We start from the raw sequence: 15,947 nt of genomic DNA, 5'->3' as shown, positions 1-15,947 counted from the left end.
TATTTATTTTGATACAATAAAAAGAAACATTACAATTTAAAAAAAATAAGAACAAAGTCTATCTCATGCAGAATCCTCTTCCTCGCAGCCGCCAGCCAGATACCTCCTTGCAGCCAAAAAGGAGAGCGTAAGGGCAGGAGCGCTCCTCTGCATATCCTCTGAGTATTGATATTTAGAACTATTGGGCTTTCGAATCTGGAATGTTGTGTGTGCAAGGTAGCATTGGGATTGCCATTAGCCAACCAGCCAGATGCTTCCACACACATTGGATAACGCACTTTCAATGCTCCTTAGCGATCATTTGGAACTGGGCTTTCGTTTGTGAAACAAAAAATCAGCTTCCAAAAGATTGCTAAAATGCATTGAAAGTGCATTATTCAAAGTGTGTGGAAACGGCCAGTGACTAGTCAGAATATCCTTCTCCTGGCCAGTTTCCAGAACAGGAGACTCTAAAACCAGGAAAACCAGCAGGGTAGGGGAAAAAATGGTCTCGTTATTTATACAAATTGGCTTTTAGAAGGAGTCTGTGGCATCCATGCTTTTAGACACATCTGGAGGAGCTCTGTCTTTGAATGGATTTCTGAAAAGTTGCTTCCGGTCCTGTAGGCAAGGCACCACACTCAACGGCACTTTGCCCTTCATATTGTTATTTATTTAAAAAGATCCAGTCAGGGAAAAGCACTCTGCACGTATTCAGAGGTTTCCATCCTGGGATGCCAGAAGTGTTGAAAATCCAGGGCAGCTCTAGTGCATGCATACAGCAACAAAAAACCTGTGGTGGGACTGAAACAATCCCTGGCTCTGTATCACGCCACAACAAGTGCCCCACCCTACCCCATGCTCATTTTGTGCTTGGCGAATTGGATAAATGCAGGACACAAGATGATGAAATTCCTTTTGAATTTTTTTCAGAACAAACTACCTACTCATCATGCTACCTTACTTTTAGTAAATGAGCAAGGTTTGAGTCCAGCAGCACCTTAAAGACCAACAAGGGTTTTCAAGGTGCTACTGAAGTCAAACTCTGTTCATCTACTGCAGATCAACATGGTTGCCCACTCAGGGCCAGTGTGCCCATTGAGGCAAGGTAGGCGGTTGCCGCAGGCGCTGGGGAGCCGGAGGGGGTACCGGAGGAAGCACTGGGGGCTGAGCGGGAGGGATGGGAAGCTGCAGGTGCTACAGCCTCCCAGCCCTCCCACCCCGTGCTGCCACTGCCGCCAGCACACGCCCCCAGCCGGGCGCAGCACCCATGGGCCAGGCACAGCAGATGTCTGGGGCGGTGCAGGGCAACCAAGCGGGAGAGCTGGGAGGCCACCCATGCGCGGTCCCAGCCGCCTGCCGCAGCAATGGGGCCGGCTCGCAGTGCACGCTGTGTGATGTCACACGTGACATCATCAAGCAGTGTGGTGCGCGCGCACATGTGCCCCCCCGGCCACAGGTGCCAGAAACCGTGGCGCCACCCCTGTACCCACTGGAAACTTACATTGAGTAAATTCGCACAGCAGGAAATCAGCTCAGACTATGCCAGTGCTGCATAAAACCTGAGGATTATATTTTGGATGTGTGAAAATAAGGGTGAATTTTGGATGACGGTGAAAGAATTTCCATGTGTGTGTTTATGCATTTAAACCAAAAGGGGGGTGGAAGCTGCACCAACAGCAGGGAAGAGGCCAGGAAGATAAAATACAATTATAATTTGCTAAATTCTTTCCAACATGTTTCAACTGTCTTCATCACGACAACTTATTCAGCTGTTAGCCAGATGCATTGCAGAATGGCTTCTGCTTGCAATATACCTTACACAAAGCAGCCGAGTGTTCAAACATTGTATATTGGAAGGAGATGCCATTTTGTGTCTAGCTAAGCGCTGAATAAATTTCCCTGATGGAGACAGCCGAAACACATTGGAAAGGATTTATTAAACTGTAATTGTGCTTTACTGGCTTTGCATCTTTCCTGTTGGATTGTTTTAGCACTGCCTACCTCCAAGCAGGGCAAAGGAAAGGAAAGAATTGTGTAGCTATGCTATGCAACGTTTATGGAACTGTGGAGTGTTGTGAAGGCAAATTGTTCAGATGGATAGCAGCTACAATGGAATTCTTATAAAGCAGTAGAGAGGCCAGTCCTGCTGGTTTTTAATGTATCAAGCAGGCCAAGAATTTGTGCAAGTATGTTAGAATGAAAGTGTCTATTTTTTTAAATAAGAGTGTAGCCAGACCTCACAGGCTGATCCAAAGTTACTTAACTGAAGAAGGCCAAAAGCTAGGGAATATACACAACCAGTGCTTTTTTTCTGGGGGTATGCAGGGATACGCATACCCCTAAACATTTTGTGAATCTAATGGGAGAAAATAAAAATTCTTAAATGCTGGAATTCCCACTAAACCAACTCCAAACGTATTATGGATATTTATGTGATTTGTAAGTTTTATGTAGCGTATGTTGGCAACAATGATGTTGAGTTATATTTAAACTCACTAGGAGCGCTGTTCGTCTTACAAAAAATGGAACATTTTGAGCATCGAACACGCCACCAAGGTCGCTGACATAATCGGTGATCATTAGGGTGCAGACAAATACAAACAAATCTTCTCTAAGCCACTTGGAGCTCTGGTAGATGGAATCTAGCACGGTGATTGGTCAGTCTTGTTGCTACCCCCGATGGCGGTGACCAATTTGTGTATTTGTGTACGTTTTGCGCAAAGAGTGCAGAGTTTGTCTATACTGAAACTCTTTGGTTGTGCGCAAGTGTCACTATAGAGGGGCTTGGTTTGCATATTGATACCCATAATTCTCATCACCAACAGTCTTCTGACGTCATTTCCTTTCATGGTGTTTCCTGAGTCTCAGATGGAAGCAAGTGTTTAATCTGTGAAGTAGTGTGGTGTTTTACTGATGAAAGTTATTGTGAGCTGTGTAATATGAGGTAATGCATGTTCTTGGTAATTTTGTCCATTGATTGCATTTATTTTTTCCGATTTGAACTATAAAATGGTGATTTTCTTGAGTCAAACTGAAGGAGCCATCCCCAAGTTAATGAGGGTATATAAAATCATCAGTTTGTGGTCCTACATGGGTTGAACTTTTGCTCTCTTGCCCCATCGCCTTTTCCCCACCCACCAGGCACTGCAACACTCTGCCCCTTAACCCAATAGATGTACATTGATGCCCTGCAGCGCACTGTTTGGTGGAGAGTGCCCTTAACTCATAGCTGCCTTATGGCAGGGTTTTCATGGCAAGAGACTAACAAAGGTGGTTTGCCATTGCCTGCCTCTGCAAGTCTAGTCTTCATTGGAGATCTCTCATCCAATTACTAACCGAGCCTGACCCTGATTAGCTTCTGAGATCTGAAGAGATCAGGCTCACCTGCACTGCTTAGCTCCATCCTTTCCTTCCCAGACCCCATAGTATTCTGATGCATCTCAGAGTAGGAACCTCAGGAAACCTGGCAGCCCTACCCAAAGCCCAGACCTCCCTAGAAGTCCCATTCTTCCTACTGGAAGACCTTCCTCTTGTATTTCTCATATTTACAGATCTGTTGGAAGCCATGTGTGATGAGGGAAATGCCCTCTGCATATGTCCAGAGACCCTCCCTTCATCAGAATTGCTTTATATTTTCCAAGATGGCACTTCCCATTCCTGGGAATGGGGAAGTAATATTGACGTAACTGTCAGTAGAAGAGTGGGTTGGCAAAATGTGTATAGAAATCAGATGGACATAAAGTATGAAATGAAATGTATATAAAATACAGTTTTGCTGAGTTACAACAATAATCAAACTTGGTTTTGAAAGCATGAATGCAATAAATGAATAAAATCTAAGCCAAGAAATTAAAAATCAATGTATAAAGAGAATGAATCTCAAAGGAAAATTAGAGATACAGTCTGTACCTCTGTCATTGTGGCCTTTTGACATCCTATTGGTAAACTTTCTCCACAAATCTCTCTCTCCCCAAACCAAACACACACTCACACACACACACTTCCTTCATTTAATGAAGCGGACTCTAATCCACAAAACTTCTGCCACAATTATTCTGTTAGTCATTAAGATGCCTCAAGACTCCTTTTTGTTTTTGCTCCAACAGACTTAATACTGATGCTTTTCTGGCGTTTGAAAGCTTGACCTTTTGGTTGAGTTTTCTAACATGATACTGTGGTACTGTTACTTCAAAATGTTTTGAATGCCCCTGCAGTGGACTGTAAATTGGATGGTTGTAACCGTCATTAATTTCCTGCTGAAGTCTGATTAATGATATTTTTTGGTTTAGCAGTCTGCATATTTTTAAATGTGGAACTTGTATGCCTGCAGAGTTTTATTTGTTATGCAATATAAAAAAGTGTATTTATTTGAGAATTTAAACCTAAGCACAATAGAATACAAACTGTCTGCTTGGGAACTTTATCCCACAACTTTGCTCAATTGTGAAATTCAGCATTTTTGTAGTGTAATGATAGGTAGGCAAAATAATATGTACATTTAAAAAAACAGCTAATTTAGAAAATGTTTATTTTTAATTTTAAGGAAACGTATTTCAGAGTTCAGTATTTTTAAAACTCCCATGGGAGCTGATGGTGTCATACCACCAGACCTCATGGGGATTGACTCATTTGGTTTATATGCTCTTGCTGCCCAAATCCTTTGCTCTCCTGAAATAGAACAAATCTACCTTTTCTCTTTTAAATGTCAGGGGACATTTAATGTTCCTCAGCATCATGTTATTTGGGTTTACTCTTTTTTTCCCTGATGGTTCTCTTTTGCCTATAATATCTGCAGTGACAGGCAGAAATTACACAAGTGCAGCTTTTCCTGTCATGAAGAGGCCGTGAGGGGAAAATGTACCTGCTGGATTTTAGAGGGACATGCGACTGCTAAAGCAGAAATGGGGGGTTGAAAAGATTGCAGTGGAGCAATATTCTGTTGCCAGGAGAACCCACCGGCCGGTTGGTTTCTGGGATTATTGCAAAAACTGCTACACTAGTGGATAGGAGGGCAATTCTAAGCAAAAGAAATTCCCAGGATGAGAATACCGAGAATACCTTAACTGCAAAAAGATCCTGAGTATGCAACCTTGCTTTTGTAAATTTAAAACACACTTGGAAGATCACAGGGGTTCTAGTACAAACAAACAAAATAAAACCCAAACCAAACTTAAGTCGGCCTACCTCTGTGCTAAAAAAGCCTGAACGGAATACCCTTAGCTGTTCTAGAATGAAGTTACCAGCCCAATATAGTGCTACCCTACGCTTCCCCCTAGTGTTTTCTTATAGTAAAGCCAGACGTGCCGCCTGTCTCACTTCCGATTCATTAAAAGGGGTATACTCCTCTATCCCCAGTTCTGTCCAGTGCCTCACTTCCGATTCATTAAAAGGGGTATACTCCTCTATCCCCAGTTCTGTCCAGTGCCTCACTTCCAATTCATTAAAAGGGGTATACTCCTCTATCCCCAGTTCTGTCCAGTGCCTCACTTCCGATTCATTAAAAGGGGTATACTCCTCTATCCCTAGTTCTGTCCAGTGCCTCACTTCCGATTCATTAAAAGGGGTATACTCCTCTATCCCCAGTTCTGTCCAGTGCCTCACTTCCAATTCATTAAAAGGGGTATACTCCTCTATCCCCAGTTCTGTCCACTGTCTCACTTCCGATTCATTAAAAGGGGTATACTCCTCTATCCCCAGTTCTGTCCACTGAATCAAACTGCTTTACGGGTATCATTCTATCATCCCCCAATATAATAAATTTAAAAGTCTATTCACCCTGATCTGAAAGGCATCTAGCCTTTGCATACAGTGACAAATTCCAGATGGGTGGCTGTGTTAGTCCATAGCAGCAAAATAAAGCAAGAGTCCAGTGGTACCTGAAAGACTACCAGAAGTTATTCTACCGTAAATGTTTGTGGCTTAGTCAGGTCTTAATGAGACTTCTCATTTCTGACTCACTACGGGTCTATCTCGCATTTCCCACCCCATACAGATAGTAATTACTTCAGTGATGTTTCTGTTGTATCTGCTTTATATCACTTCATTCTGTACTAGATTTTATATTTTGGCTATCTATCAACAGTTGGAAGCATCCTGCTCCCATGCTGAGTGGACTGATTAATCTTTGGAATGATTGCGTTTTGAACCAGCCTTTCTTTGTAATGTTCCAAGCCCCTCCCCCCTCCTGTTGTGCATTTAAAATTGGGCTCGATGGATTTATACCCTTATGTATCTGATGAAGTGAACTCTGACTCATGAAAATTTATGCTGGAATAAATTTTGCTTTGTTATTTTTGCATGTACTTAGGCAACGTGCCAGATGTTTACTGCCAAGATTCCCGACTGCAGAAACTCAGCAAAATGTTGCAGCCTCATATTATGGGATTTAAAACCATTGTTCAACCATCTAAAAACAAAGTATAACTAAAATCAAGAAAACATTTTTTTGTCAGGAATCTTGGCCACATACAAACAGAATAAAGTCTAAAATGTCAAATGACGACTTGAGTAAAATGTCTTTAGTCATGTGAAACGTGGATACGTTATTTTTAAACATTCCAATAAATTTTATTCCATCCCATCCATCTCCCCCTTCCAGGCTCTACCCACCCACCACCACCCAGGAGTTGAGGAGAAGAACCAGAATAACCTTCCTTGCAATTTCATTTTCTCCTAGCTACCAAGCACTGCTCCCATTCTTTGAATAATATTGTGTTGCTTCTTGTGTTTGTGCCTAGGTTAAAACAGCCCAGGATGGCCCCGTGCCGGCCTGTGTGAGCCAGGAGCCTCCGAACGGCGCCGTTGGGCCACAGATGCCTCTGGAGATGAATCTGTGTTGGAATGAGATTAAAAAGAAATCGCACAGCCTCCGGTAAGATGGCACGGCAAAGCATCCTGTTTACTTTGTGTTTTGAGGCCTGTCTGACAGATGCGAAAGCAGAAGTTGAAATTCTGTGTTTCGCAGTTGAAGAGGGCTGGGCACACATTATGTTGGCATACAATTAACACTGGTAGGGGAAGGAGCAGGAAAGGCAGTGTGATATAGTGGTTAGGATGGTTGGCTAGGAATAGGATACTTGGGATGGTGGCTCTCTCTCACTTTCAGCCTGGTTTGTTATGAGAATAAAATGAAGGAGAGTGATAAATGTCACCCTGAACTCCTTGAAGGAAGTTTAGGGAAATGTGAGGTACACAGAATTGTGCTTACTGGCCCCTCCCTGTCCCCACATGGCCTCAGCATCACTTGTAAAAGAGTATCAGGTCCTGTCATGGGCGTCGCCCTGTGAGACGCCGGCCTGCCTGATTTCAGCCTTACAGGACCTTCAGGGAATATGTGGGACCCCGCTCAGTGGAAGGAGGGGGGTATACCTCACGCTCACACCCTCTCAGTCCACCCGCAGGTTCCTTCAACCTGACAGAGTCCTGGCTGCCTTCCACAACAGCTGTCTCCATCCAGTTGTCAGTCTGACTCCTTCTCATCCTCTCCATCTCCTTTCCTCCACCTTCTCTCTCTCTCTCTCTCTCTCTCCCCCCCAGTGGTGTGGAGGGCAATCTAAACTCCCCTCTGTCTGGAGATCAGGGGGCAGGGCCACCGGCCATGTGACCATTTTCAAGAGGTGCTGGAAATCCATTCCACTGCGTTCCAGCTGAAAAAAAGCCCTGCTAGTGTTAAAGACTTAAAAGCCCTGACAGAAAAAATGTGCTAATCTTAGCCTTCCTTCCCATCATAGGGAAATGCTGTCCTCTAATTTTCCCTGTTGCCAACGATGTGCATCAAAATCACAAGGTCAGGAGAGATTGTGCCACTTCCCTTTACAAGAAAGCCTCCCCTCTGTCAACAGCATTTCATAAGAATTTGAGAAGAGTCCTGAAGGATTAGACCACAGGTCCATAATCCAGCATCCTCTTTGCTACGGAGGCTCCCCAGATGTTTCTGAAAAGCTCACCAGCAGGGCATGAAAGCCATAGCCTTCCTCTGCTGTTTGCTGCTCAGCAACTGATATTCAGAGGTCCACTGCTTCTGAATGTGGACGTTCCACTTAGGGCCAAGCTACAAGTGACGAATGACACTTGAATGGCAAGTGAACAGACTGAGGGCCAAGCTACAAGTGACGAATGACACTTGAACGGCAAGTGGATTGAGTGGAGGGCAAGTGAACAGGGAGAAATACACTTGCTGTTCAAGTGTCATTCGTCACTTGTAGCTTGGCCCTCAGAGCCAAGCTACAAGTGATCAAGTGGAGCGCAAGTAAACGGCAAGTGAACAGGGAGGAATACACGTGAGTCTGTTCACTTGCCAGGCAAGTGTAATTCGTCACTTGTAGCTTGGCTCTCACATGTATTCCTCCCTGTTCACTTGCGCTCCACTTATGCTCCACTTGATCGTGTGGAGCGCAAGTGGAGCGCAAGTGAACAGTGTGAGTCTGTTCACTTGCCGTTCAAGTGTCATGTGTCCCTTGTAGCTTGGCCCTTAGCCGTCACAGTTAATAGCTGTAGGCCCACCTATCCTCCCTGAGTGTGTCAGGAGTCCATTCCAGCTTGGGGGCCTCGTTCACTTCCTTCGTCTCGTCTTCCTCTTTTTAGGGCACGTCTGGAGGCCTTCTCAGACCACAGTGGCAAGCTGCAGGTCCCCTTGCAGGAGATCATTGACTGGCTCAGCCAGAAAGATGAAGAGCTCTCAGCACAGCTTCCGCTCCGGGGAGACGTCGTCCTGGTGCAGCAGGAAAAGGAGAGGCATGCAGTACGTGCTGGCCCTAGAACTCTGCTAGACAGTTCCGTGGAGGGACATTGTCTCCAACCTTTTCTCTGTGGGTTTCTTGCCGTGGAATCAGAGCCCCACCAGCTGTCTCTGTTTTTATGCCTATGAGGCAGAGTTGCTAGAAAGCTGGTAGAAAAAACGGGGCAGCTGTAAACTCTGAATATTGGGACGTTGTGTGTGAGTGAGGCATTCACGTGCTTAATTTTAAATGCTCTTTTACAAGAGGAGAGGACAGGATTTTGTGGTTCCCCCATTGCTGGTATGGCTGCAGATAAAGTACAGCAGCAATGGGGCTTCTGCATGGCAGTTTCCCCCCACAATTTCCCTGCTCCAGTCCCCCAGCAGCAGCCACCCCCTCTCCTGAGCCACTAGGGCTTTTGGAGTGACTTTTTTCAAGAAATCCACAGTAGAATATTGCTGTATCTGTAAATGTAGCAGGTTCTCTGAATTCCTAGGTTTCGTTTTAAAAATAATAAGTCTCTAACTTCTTGCCTTGTTTTTTCCCCCTATATCTTTGCAAGGGAAGAGGAACAAAAGCTGAGAACCTGCTACACCTATTGTCACAATAGTATATCAGTATAACAAATGATATTCTAGTGCTGACATTTTAAAAAATAAAAAGCTCCATAGTGGCAGAGGGGGGAAAGAAATGACTGCCACAGGGACAGGGACAGGGAAAATGGCTGATACGAGGACCAGAAAATCCATTTTTTCCTATCCATACCCACATGTCAGTCATCTACCCATGCAGCGGCCATCCCGGCTTTACTGTGATCCTTTCCAAAACTTGGGAGCAAAGCAGATTCGAGAAAGACCAGAGCAAAGCTGGGGGAATCCCCAGAGGTGCATGGATGCACCTCAATGCTATGGGGAAGGAGGAAAAAGGCCGCTTCTCAAAAGCATTAAATTTGGGGTGGACAACCCATGTGGAAGCCATCATAGCAAGTGGACGGCCTGGCAACTGGTGGGATGACTTACCAAGTGTGTGTGTGTGGGGGGGGGGGTCCGACAGTGATGTCATCATGACGTCACTGAGAGTGTGCTGACATCACTTCCTGTGCATCCATAAGTGATGTTATCACATCACTGGGGGGTGCTGGGGACACTCTAGTGTTTGGGGGGAAACTGTATAAATGCTAGCGTTTCCCTGGCTTCCTCTATTGATACATCAATGTCACATCCATCAATGGTATAACACAGCTTGATTAGAGTTTCTGGGTTGGAGGTAGGAATTGTTTTGCTTTTGATTTAAGTATTTTACAATTCCCTTTTTCACAGTGTCCTCTCTCCAAACTCCTGTCTCTTCTCATTAGTCTGTTTATTTTATGGCTGTAGCTTTTTTTTTAATTGAAAGGGGTTCCCCTTCTCCATCTTTTTTCTTTTGAAGTGAAATCCATTGCATTTTACAAAATGTTGTATGCTGCTATGAGGTTTCCAGCCAAAAAGCAAGAACTAATCTAATAAACAAATATATAGATGTTTACTCAAAAGGGCCAAACTCATTGAGAGCTTGGGAGATCCATGAGCAAATCCTCCTAGTCTTTTAAGATGTGAGCAGAAGTCATGTAAGACCCTATTCATATAGGACCCCTGTTGGGGAGGAAGAGATGGTTGAACGCTCTTCCATGTGGTTGCTAGTCCTAAAAGGCTAATACCAGCTGAGTTGGAAGTAATACCAGTACACATGGTCAGTTTCAATTGAAAAAGGTGCGTGCATGGGAGTAGTGAGAGTTAAATCTGGGGTTGGCTGTTGCAGGTTGGGAAATTCTTGCAGATTTTGGGGCTGGAATCTGGAGAGGCTGGGTCCAGGGAGGGGAGGGACCTCAGTGGGGTATAATGCCATAAAGTCCACTCTCCAAAGCAGCCACTGTTTTCTAGGGAAACTGATCTTTGTGGCCTGGAGATCAGTTGTAATTCCAGGAGGTTGGCAACCCGAGTGAGACCCCTTTTCTGTAGCTCCAAACAAAGACTCCTTGCAGCTTTCGTTAGCCTTTTAAACACATTAGACCCTAAATCCTATTCACTTTAATGGGGTTTATTTCTAAGGGTGTGACTTGCATCCTACCTCACTTTTCTTCCAAGAAAAGAATGCAGTGTACCATCTTGGGCAGGGTTTGGGTCCTGCTGCCTCATCTCCCCCACTCTGCACTGGTATCACATTTCTATGCATATGAGTAGTGCAAATAAAATAGGTGCATCGTGTGCTGTTGTGATGGTTTTTGTAACTCAGGCCAGCACCTCCACTTCTCTCCCCCAACCCCTACAGACATTCATGGAAGAAGTGAAGTCTCGCGGCCCGTACGTTTACTCTGTCCTGGAATCGGCTCAAGCCTTCCTCACGCAGCACCCGTTTGAAGAAGTGGAGGAATCCAATCCTAACAATAAAGGTTTGCAGTCCTGCCCACCCACCCACCCATGTTCTCCAGCTGCCACATTGCAGTTTATTAACAGCCTCTGCTGGATTCCTGCCCAGTCAGAGCCATGAAACACTGCAGTAGCCAAGATACATTTCCTTCCCTATCGGCCCCTTGACTTCCCTTGTCACCTTGGAAAGATCTCATAATCCCTCCCTGCCCTGGATTTCCCCTGAGCGTATTAGAGATTATTATCCTGCCCTTCAAGGGGATATTGTAGATTTAGCCCTTTTTATGGACTATGCCCTGAAAAATGTAACTGATGATGTTTATAGGGGATTTCATTGAAGAGTCGAGTTCAAGCTGTGTTCTGGGTTACTTCAAAAGCTTATGGGAGTTCACCAGTGAGAAGTGGAAAGGCCAGAGCTCAATGGTAGACTGTGGTGTGTTGTTGTGAGAGGGGTCTTCAGGCCTTTCTCTCCCACCATTTTCCTGACGAGAAACGACTACAAGAGGCTGTTGGGGAAACTTTCCAGCAGCCCTCAGGATATACAACTTTTCCCCATGGGCAAGTATTGGCTTTGAAGGACTGTTTCAAATAAGAAGAACAGCATGCGGAGAAAGCTAAGGTCTCTCGCCTCTGCACGCTGTGATCCCCATTCAGACTGGAATTTGAGTTTCCAGCATGCAGTTCCAGGCACACTTGTGATCCAAGTCCTTGTGGCAGCCACATTCATTTATTTAGAAAATTGCTATGCCATCTCTCCAGGGAACCTACCTGAGGCAGCTTACAAAAAGAAACATGATAAAAACATAAAACATTAAAAGTTGTGATTTAAAATTCACATTTTTTTTTCAAAAAAAACCCAGCCAGAGCAGCAGCAGCAGCACCAACAAACATATGACCGAACCATCTAAAACAACAATTTCGAAAGTAAAAGCACATTATGAAATGGAGTTAAATGCCTTAATCAAAACAGAAATATCTTAGCTTGGTGCCTAAAAGAGAGCAGTATAGGCACCAGGCCAGCCTCAAGGAGAAGGGTATGGACTTATGTATGAATCAGTCCACAGGTAGGAGATGTAGGGAAAGACTGTTTTCTGCCTTAGAGAGCTGCTCAGAGGACAGTGCTGAGCTAGATGGATCAATGATAGTAATGCCAGTTCCCACCAGGGGCATGGAATCCCCTGATCCAACCACCCGCCCCCACTTACCTGGCCAGCAAGGGGAACATGCCTCCCAGGGCATGCCCCCAGGTGGTGTGGTGTGCTCCTGCACACCACAGTGGCCCAGTTTGGGCCGAATTCAGCTGGATTCGGCCTGAATTGGGTTGCTGTGGGGTGCAAGACTGTTGCTGAGCTCTGCAGCGGTCCAATTCAGCCCCCTGGGGAGTGCTCCTAGGGTGGCCTGTGACCCGAACGATGGCATCACTTCCTGGAAGTGACATCATCACATAACCCGGGAGCGAACACATGAAAGGAAAAAGCAGAAGGTAGAGCTGGGTCTCACATCTCCCACCGGGGAGCTAGGAGGACCTGACAACCCTAATCAGTGGCCTGTCTCTGTTTTTATTTACAATATTGTTGCCCTGCCTTTCTGCCTTCAAAGAGCCACCAAGGTGGCTAGCAAATTAAAATCTCATCTTAAAAAGCATAAAATCAGTACACAATCAAAATAATTCAAAACAAGGTCTTAAATGGTTACAAAAATTAAAACAACAGTCAAAACATTGGGGAAGGAGGAGGGATCATTGAGGGAATGTCAAGCTAAACAAAAAAGTATTCACCTGCTGGCAGAAGATGGCGACAGAAGGGGACAGGCGAGTCTCTCTGGGGAAAGAGTCCAGGAGTCCTAGCACCGCTATTGAGAAGGCCCTCTCCTTAGTTGCCATCTTCCTAGTCTCAGAAGGCGGGGGCACCTGAAGCAGAGCTTCCAAAGATGACCACAGTGGTTCAACGTATTCATACGAGAATAGGTGGTCCTCCAGGTCCCCAGCCATACAGGGCGGTATAAGGCAGCTTTCTTTCTAATGGAGGACAAAATGGAAAAACACATTCCCCCATTTCTGCAGTGCCTCACCACAGGAACACATTGTCAAATCATGTGGCGTATCAGTGCATCCCAAAAGGCCTGGCCATTGTGCCTCAGCAATTCAGCATGTGTCACCTAGACCATGGCTCAGAAGCCAAAAATTCCTTGGCAGAGATTTAGGAGAGATTCCTGGCCGATGAAGAGCTTTTTCAGCCCTTGCCTCAAAGGTCACCATACGAAATCACACAGTGGTTTCCCCCTCATCTCGGACAAACTTGGCACAGTCACAGATGCTCTGTATTATTCTTGCCCTTTCACAGAACTACAAGTCCCTGGCTGGAAGCAAAAAACAATCATAGTGTTGGCTTCACAATTTATAAAACTAGAGTTGTCAACAGACCTGGAAGAAAATATCTTGTCCCTCTAACAGGTGTTTAATAGGATGTTATTTACTAGGTGATGTTATTCACCTCCATGCCACGAAAAGCTTCAGCCTCTCATTTCCACACATCAAGCCTTTATTAAAGGGACAGGAGATTTTTCCAAGGCCTGATGGCAACCTCCTGAACAACAAACGGACCAGCGTGTCAAATGCTAGTTCAGCTTTCAGCCTTGCCTCTTCTCTTGTGTTTGGAGCTGGCTGCCCATCTTTCTTAACAAGTAACTCGCGTGTGTTCATTTGTATGGCTTTCTTTTTTAAAGACGCAACCATTTCCCTTATAACAGAAGCAAACATTTAATATACAAAATTCTCTGATGTTTGGCCAGAAGGAGATATGTTGGTGATGTCACATGGGCTAGCCAATCATCCTCCTGAGCTGGATCTGTGTGTGTGTGTGTGTGTGTGTCACACACATCTTGCACCTACACAGAGAGAGAGAGAGCAGCAAACTTGAAGAATCATTGTTCTGGAGCTTGTCTCAGGACTGAAAACAATGAGAACAAACAAAGTGGGTTGGATCCAGACTAAACTGGCAATTTCCCCTGATACCCCCTTTCCACTGGAGTCCCTTCTGACATTGTTCCTCAGGATCTCCTAACTCAGGAGGAGCAGCATTTTGAGTAGACCAGTGGGCTGCAATGGGAGGGATCAGGCAGGAAAATTCCATTCTGCCAATGGAAAATGTAGCCTGGATCCAACCCAGTATGTCTTCACCATAAAACAAGCTTGAAACCAGTTTCAGACTGTTATGTGGAAGAAGCTCTGATACATGGAGCGCTCATGTGCTGGCAAATAGAAGCTACTGTCTGTGGGAAAGAAACTTATGCCTGCAGTGCTGGGGTTGTTGTAACCCAAACAGAGATGAAATAATTTATCATACACGCAAGGTGCTGATTCTTTACTGTTCTCCTGTCTTCCCATCCTTCCCCTTCCTACATCAACTTGCCTTCACTACCCGCCTCTCTGCCCTCCCCAAAGCTCCTCCTCCTCCCAATGAAGTTGCACCTCCCAGCGTCTGTTGTCCTCACCCTCATTGCTGCTCCCATTGCAGATGCCTCCCCGAGACAGCGGATCCAGAACGTCAGCCGCTTTGTGTGGAAGCAGGCGACTGTCGCCAGTGAGCTGTGGGAGAAGCTCACCGCCCGCTGCGTTGACCAGCACCGCCACATTGAACGAACCCTGGAGCAGCTGCTGGAGATCAAAGGCACCATGGAAGAGCTTAGCATCACCCTCAACCAAGCGGAGAGCATGCGAGAGACTTGGGAACCCATCGGTGACCTCTTCATTGACTCTTTGCCAGAACATATCCAAGCCACCAAGGTAACCTTTATTCAGGGGCTCATCCAGGACTCATCCCCATGGACTGGGAGGAGGGTGACAGATGGAGAAGCTTCAATATGTCACTTTGCCAAATATATTAACATTTGAAGCTGCCTCTGGCTGATTTTAACCACTGGACTACCCTGTTGGTTCTCTAGGGTCTTTCCTAGTCCTTTTATCTGAGATCGTTAAGATGCTAGGAATTGAACTGGGCACCTTAAGATAGTAATGGAGACTTAATTAAATAAGGGCCATGAATAATGTTAAGGTCTTGGTTTGCCCAGAAATAAAGTGAGCAAAAGGGCAAAAGGCACTCGGGGGAGCTGGAACAACAGAAAAACAGCAAATTCCCCCACACAACCAACACTATACACAGCAAAAAGAATCCAACAGTGAACCGTTTACTCTAGATAATAACAAAAGTTAACCACATCAAAAATAGTAAACACAAATCATATATCGATCAGTCAGTCTCACACATCATAGTGCTAAACGCCCGAAACCGGAATCAATAGAACCTCACAGAGGCTCAAAAAGTCAGCTCAATAAGTGTCTCGGTGAGGATAACTCCGTAGCAAAGTAGGTCCAAATAGATGCAATAAACGGTGACCAGCTGAAGACTCTACCAGGAAGGAGGAAGATGGAAGATCCAGACAGCGGTCTGGGGGATCCCGAGAGGTCCTGGGAGTGGCTGGTAAATCACTCGGCCCAGTGATTGTGTTTACTATTTTTGATATGGTTAACTTTTGTTATTATCTAGAGTAAATGGTCACTGTTTGATTCTTTTTGCTGTGTATAGTGTTGGTTGTGTGGGGGAATTTGCTGTTTTTCAGAAATAAAGTGAAACAATTATGTTAGCAGCACTGGAAGATTAATTTTAGAAAACACAGTAGGTGTAAAAACGATGGAGGATTAATAGGGTGGTGTAACCTAGTGGTTAAAGAGATGGGTGTAGCACCCCGTCTACTTAAACGAAGTCCCATATCTCTAGATGATCAAAATAATAACATTCTATTTATATACCACCCTTCAGGACAACTTAACACCCACTCAGAACGG

The 15,947-nt window shown here is 45.1% G+C and overlaps 1 protein-coding gene across 1 annotated transcript in view; it reads left to right on the top strand.

Annotated features, from left to right (window-relative positions):
* DRP2 (dystrophin related protein 2) overlaps positions 1-15,947 on the top strand; it is a 59,742-nt gene that overhangs the window by 16,493 nt on the left and 27,302 nt on the right. The window contains exons 2-5 of the mRNA XM_054996373.1: positions 6,720-6,853; positions 8,566-8,722; positions 11,007-11,127; positions 14,620-14,888. Coding sequence (XP_054852348.1) covers positions 6,720-6,853; positions 8,566-8,722; positions 11,007-11,127; positions 14,620-14,888 — 681 coding nt within the window. The remainder of the gene's footprint in view (positions 1-6,719; positions 6,854-8,565; positions 8,723-11,006; positions 11,128-14,619; positions 14,889-15,947) is intronic.

The sequence above is a fragment of the Eublepharis macularius genome, chromosome 13, assembly GCF_028583425.1.
Source record: "Eublepharis macularius isolate TG4126 chromosome 13, MPM_Emac_v1.0, whole genome shotgun sequence".
NCBI lineage: Eukaryota > Metazoa > Chordata > Lepidosauria > Squamata > Eublepharidae > Eublepharis > Eublepharis macularius.
This window is presented reverse-complemented; position numbering and strand designations above follow the sequence as displayed.